The 6,041-nt window shown below is 40.2% G+C and overlaps 1 protein-coding gene across 1 annotated transcript; it reads right to left on the bottom strand.

Moving 5' to 3' along the window:
* Positions 1 to 56: 56 nt before the first annotated feature.
* On the bottom strand, positions 57 to 5,919 carry arl1 (ADP-ribosylation factor-like 1). The gene is made up of 6 exons (XM_003445142.5): positions 5,784 to 5,919; positions 4,113 to 4,250; positions 2,061 to 2,142; positions 1,553 to 1,664; positions 1,201 to 1,379; positions 57 to 1,108 (listed from the first exon to the last, which is right to left on the bottom strand). Exons 1-6 carry the CDS (start codon positions 5,785 to 5,787, stop codon positions 1,078 to 1,080), a joined length of 546 nt encoding a protein of 181 aa, XP_003445190.1. The 5' UTR covers positions 5,788 to 5,919; the 3' UTR covers positions 57 to 1,077.
* Positions 5,920 to 6,041: the final 122 nt, after the last annotated feature.

Here is a 6,041-nt window from a genome sequence, read left to right as displayed (position 1 = left end):
CGTCACTCTATGAAAATCAAAAAAAAAAAAAAAAAAAAAAGTCTCAGCACCGCGGATACAATCACTGAAAGCAATCTTTACTGAGAATTAGTTTCACTGTACAAGCAGATATAAATATGCAACCATAAAACTTTGAGCATACAGTTAGTGTTCAGTAACTGAAAGACTAATATGCCAAAGCTGCACCCAAAAAATTTAAATGAAAAAAAAAAAACTTAACCCCTAAATTATTTAAGACAAATCAACAGAAGGAAAAATAGAAACTGGTGACAAACCATCTGCCTGCTATATCGTACAAAAAATGGTCAGGCTGCAGTAACACTTGGCTAGACGACGGCTGATACAAAGAAACGTGTTCTTTCACATTCTGAGTCAAAATTATTTTTTTGTGATTTAGTGAATGTTCTGTTTTCAACCAGGAATGGAAAATCAATGTTGTGAGTCAGTCCAGTGCACTATAAATATTGTGCACTGAGGTGGACGTTCACCCTCTCAGGAGCAGGACTGTCGGGTCTTGTAATGTTTGTGCCTTTAATGGTGAAACGCTGCCTCCTGGTGGATATTTGCTGGATCTTTTCAGTGACTGTAGTGCTCGTCACATGGTCAATGCTGTCTGGCTGTAAAGCATCCTTCAAGAGGACTTAAAACCTGAAGCTGACTGAATCTTTTTAATCCACGATGACTTCAAAACTACTGCTAATGTATTAATAAGATTAGCAACATTTATTTATATACGTCAGTTATCAGCTGTAACTTTGTGTTGCCAAAATATAGGAAAATGTTGACACCACATTTAAACTGTTGCTCATCCATTGCTGCAGTCTTACAGTTCTCCCAAACCTTCATATGTCTGTGTCCAGTCCACATGTTACTGCAGCCTCTGCTGCTCAGTCCCAGGCTTCAGAGACGTTTGGCATGGGGAGGACTCGGCCAAGGCTTCAGATGGGTGTAATGTAGGGAAGGTGATGGGGAAGGGTAGGAGTGCAATCACCTGTCCAATGGAAAAGGGGAAATAGGGAGCGGTCCATTACAAGACTTCATACAGAACGGGGCATAAACAGAACAGGTGCCAGCCTTTTACTGCCGACTCTTCAGGGAATCCACCAACCTGCAAGCAGTGAGAGCAAATAGAGTTCAGAGGAGAACATGAAAATGATATCCTTCCATTAGTCTCATTTCTCTGTGTGATTAGCAGCCTACCACTCCATAGCCTCGTCCAGCCCTGTGCCTTTGGTGGCTGAAGTCTTAAAGATCTGCCATTTTCTGTCTTTAAGGGCAGGCAGGCCCAGGGCGTTGGCCACCTCGGTCGGTGTCATGGCCTGATCCATGTCCTGTTTGTTCGCAAACACCACAAGGATCGCCTTCTTCAGCTCCTCTTCCTGAACAAGACAAGGTCACAAAACTCCAGCTTGAAAAGCAGACCTTTTTGTTCCAACTTTCAATAAGCAGCTGCTCCACATTATCAGACGAACGGAAACAAATGGCAGCAGCCATTTACAGCTCCAGCTGCTGGGTTCATTATCACCTGCTAGCTGACAGTTAGCACACTTACCTCCAACATAGCAACCAGTTCAGACTTTGAGATGCCCATCCTGTCACGGTCACTGCTGTCGACGACATAGATGACTGCGTCTGTGTTTGAGTAATAACAGCGCCAGTAGGGCCTGTGAAGCAGAAAATTAAATAGAAGTGCTGATAAACTGGAGACTGAGACAGGTAGGACGAGAGGAAGGGGCTCCATCAAAGAGCAAGTGAGAGGTGGAGACTGAGTGCAAACATCCAAAAATAAAGATGAAGGCAAAGATCTCAAACACTTGGAAGGTGAAAAGACTGTGAGAAAATAATGAAAATGAATGACGGTGAGCTAAGAACACAGCTGCTTCTTACAGCAGTAATGTGTGCATGGTCTCAACCAAAGATGAAATAGTTTTGCTTATTCAAATGAAAAGAAAAATGTAAATCTGCAGTTAGAAACACACGCAGGCCTCAATTCTCTACTCTTAACAAATCCACAGGAGGCTGTGCTCTTGTTCCACTTGCACTGTCACAGCACCACCTACCTGATACTCGTCTGTCCTCCCAGATCCCACACCTGGAACTTCAGGTTCTTGTATGTGACCGTCTCAACGTTGAAACCAATTGCTGCCGAAAAAAGAAAATATTATTCATGTTATCAAGTTATGCACTATAATAACGAGACAGGGGGAGAAAATATATACTGCAAAAATATTTGTGGTGCTTTTTAAACATGACATAGAAAGACAATATTAAAACACTTTATTTAGGAAAAAACTTGTGTGAAAGCAGCTGAGTGGCTCCAATCACTTCAGGTGTATTTAAGGCTTTTTATTGCAATGTTGTATCAAACTGTTTCCTGTTTGTTATGGGAAACAACAAAATACCCTTATCTTTAAATAAAAGGCACCCCTGAATGGTCAGGTATCTTACAAAAAAGAAGTAAAAAAAGATTCTCCCTCACTGACACAACATGGCTTTGAGGGAAGTTTGGGTTGGAACTGTGATTAAGAACTACTAAAAATGTAAACAGCCTGTGAGGTGAACTTTGCACACAGAAGACAGTTTGAGTTCTTAAAACTAAATTAAACCAAAATCTGATTAAAACCAGTCTCAAGGTCAGCTGAACATTTTTGGATATTTATGGTGTTGATCTTGATTGATTTATACAGGCACCTATGTCTCCATAGCAATACATTTAAACCTTTTCTGTCCTATCCAGAACTCAACTCAAGTCAAGTGGCTTTATTGTCATTCCAACCATGTGCAGTGGTACAGTACAGAGTGAAACAAGACAACGTTTCTCCAAGACAAGACCATGGTGCCACATATGACATATAACAGACAATCAACACAGGACTACATAAAGTGCAATGTGCAAAAACTGCAACACCCCCCCCCCCCCAAACCTGTATTCATATCTACATATAATAGCTTCCGTGTCATCTGACATGCTGCCAAGTCAACTCAGCTGTGATTGCATAAAACAGGTTTCTCACAGTGTTTGGTTTCAGAGTGCTTCGTTAGTTTGCTCGGCTCGCTGGCCTTTGATGTGTCAAACTTTGATAACTCCCACTGTCTGGCAGTTGATTAAAGGCATATTGCACGAATTACACTGGTTCTCTCTTTTTCTCTCACTGAACCACATTACATTTTCTTATCATTCGCCAACATAAAACCTGAGCCATGGAAATCAGTCACGCCATTCTTTGCCAAATGCACTCATTTTATCTGGCTGTGGATCAGGTCATCTGTGCTGGAGATGCTGGGTTATCTTAGCAGGGAGGCGCTTCATGTAACAGTTAAATCCACCTATAATATCTCACCACTTATCCAAAATCACAGTACATGTGATCAATCATAAAACGGTTTATGTATTTCCACCAGCACGGCGCACCACATAATTGCTGGGCCCAAAGTCAGTGGCACAGTTCTTTGCTGCATGATTTACCTCACATGGATATCAACGCTACTTGTGCCAGTAATGCTATGTACAAATCATTCGCAAACCTGTCAAAATATTGGCTGGCTTTCAAAAGACACCAAGGCAGAACAGGCTCTGCATCAGCACCACACTGGCGGAAAACAAGCATGTCTGATACGGGTACAGGTGGAACAGGCACTGCAGCATTTTTCTTCACAATAACAAGATCAGTAGCTTTTTTTCACTTTGAATTACTGGAATGTGGGAGGAGGGGAGGGGGCGTGGTTTCACTTATACAAATATTACTTGAAGCAGACATGCAGCAGCACTTTGGAGCTCATGAGCGTCAGGCACACGAGTGTGAAAATGTAAAGTTGCACTTGACACGGCACAAAAATGAAGGCATAAAGACATTCAGCTGCTCCCTTATTTCCAGAGGCGTCACTACAGCAAATCTGCACATGGAGCCCCACATTTTATATGGCACAGATTTAATGATGGATGCTTCCCAGGCTTGGGAATACCACAGAAAAACACTAGCTTGTGACTCAGTTGAAGCTGGGTTTGAGTCTCCTCTTGATCTCAGTCTAGAATCTCTAAGGCGAATATGCTAACCGCTACACTATGGAGCCACTAAATGTGCAATCCAGATACAGACAAAACAAATACGTACTGGGAATTGTGGTCACCACCTCTCCGACCTGCAGTCTGTACAGAATGGTGGTTTTCCCGGCACCATCCAAACCCAGGATCAAAATCCTCATCTCCCTGGTGCCAAACAGGCCAGAGAAGAGACTAGAGAAGAAACCACCTGAAGAAGAAGAAAAAGAGTAGTGAGAAAAAGGATGAATGGGCAGAAGAATTTACTTTTCATCAAACACCTAGTTCACTTCGATTTTAGGGGTAGTATTCCTTTTTCTTTTTTAACGTTGACAGTGTGCTGGTGTTGAGCCAAAAAGTGATTTCCGATGTTTATGTGTTTTTTAAAAATGTGTAATGTCTCTGCTTGCACTGGTTAAAAGACTGTAGTCAACAGGATTTATATGGGGTTTTAAACCCCAAACCTTTTTGGCCACTTCAAATATCTTTATACAAATATTATGTTGTATTTGTTGCAATTTCTCCTACCCCCTTAGCCAGATCCTTCTTAAAGGAGACATTTTCAATGTCAATAATAGTTTTAACTGGGTAAATAAAGGATATATAAAAGTCACTTTGCCATAAAGTGACTGCAGCTTCTCCCTTGTGACAGGAATATTGTTTGTATCTCAAGATGACTTAATTTCATTCATGGCTATGGATAAATTTGAAATATTTTTAACATAGTTATTTATCTAATCGTAATGTTATTTAATCACTTTTTGACAGACGATCAGTTTTTGGCACAACACCGGCCAAAATACAAACCTTCACTGACAGCAACGAAACTAGAAGTTAGCAAAGAGATTAATTCCAGAGTGTATTAATGATAATACACATGATACTGTAGGTATACTGTACATACGGGAGCTTAGCTGCAGATGCTTTAAACGCAGAGACATAATTGGACAGATTAAATCATGCCTTTTTATCACAACCATAAATGACCAAACAGGTACAGAATACCAAATATAAAAAATACTATACAGGCTCCGACAATGGACGCAAGTCTTTGCTTTTCACTTTTAAGTGGGTGAAAATTTATGATGCCCTGTGCTACAGATTTCACTGCTTCAGTTCTTAACACTTTTTATTGAAATGTATATAATTTACGATTTTTCCTCACCAAAGTGAAAAAAAACTGTAAAATAAAAGCAAAATTTCAGTGGTTTTAATTCAAGCGCTTTGAGGCAACTGTTGTGATTCGGTGCTATATATATGTAAAATTGATTTTATTTGATTTGACAAGCAGAAGTGACCAAAAGGGCGAATATGCCGAATAAATTTGTAGTTCTTTACTCTCTTCCTGATTTCCATGGAAGCTAGTTACCCAATCTACTGTCACTGTCAACCAGGCAAACTGGCTAACTGCAGTTACCTAAGCTACACACACTAGTGTTATGGAGTACTGGTATTAGCAGAAGATGAAATGCATGTCATCCTTCATGATCAAAGCCAGTTTGTAGATGTTTTAATTACAAAAGAGCTGTGTGAACAGGGAATATTAACAACAACATGCCGTTAATAAAGAGCAAAACGTACTCACTGTAAATTGCTAATGTTGGCTAACTGGCTACACTCGCACATTAAATTAAACAAACCCAACGGAAACAGGGGTATACCGAGATATAATCATTAATACACTTGGAGATTACATGTAACTACACAAAATCACGTTTTGCTGAGCAGTAGTGAAAATACTCACCCATTTTGATAAAGCCAGGGTCCTTATTTCCACGCTAAAGTGCCAGATTTCACTGGATGCGGATCTTCTTCCGTCTGGTTGACGTGTCGCTGAACGACGTCATCAACTTGTCGCTTGGATTTTGCTTATCAACATTCGTCACACACAAAAGCGCTAATAAAATATAAAATAAAGAAATCGCTACAAATGGAGCAAACTTCAATAATTCTGGCTAATTAATTAATTATTTGACCGTTTATATAAAATTATTACTATAAA

The sequence above is a fragment of the Oreochromis niloticus genome, linkage group LG17 (genome assembly GCF_001858045.2).
Source record: "Oreochromis niloticus isolate F11D_XX linkage group LG17, O_niloticus_UMD_NMBU, whole genome shotgun sequence".
Taxonomy (NCBI): domain Eukaryota; kingdom Metazoa; phylum Chordata; class Actinopteri; order Cichliformes; family Cichlidae; genus Oreochromis; species Oreochromis niloticus.
The sequence above is the reverse complement of the archived record's forward strand: the minus strand, read 5'-3'. Positions and strand labels throughout refer to the sequence as shown.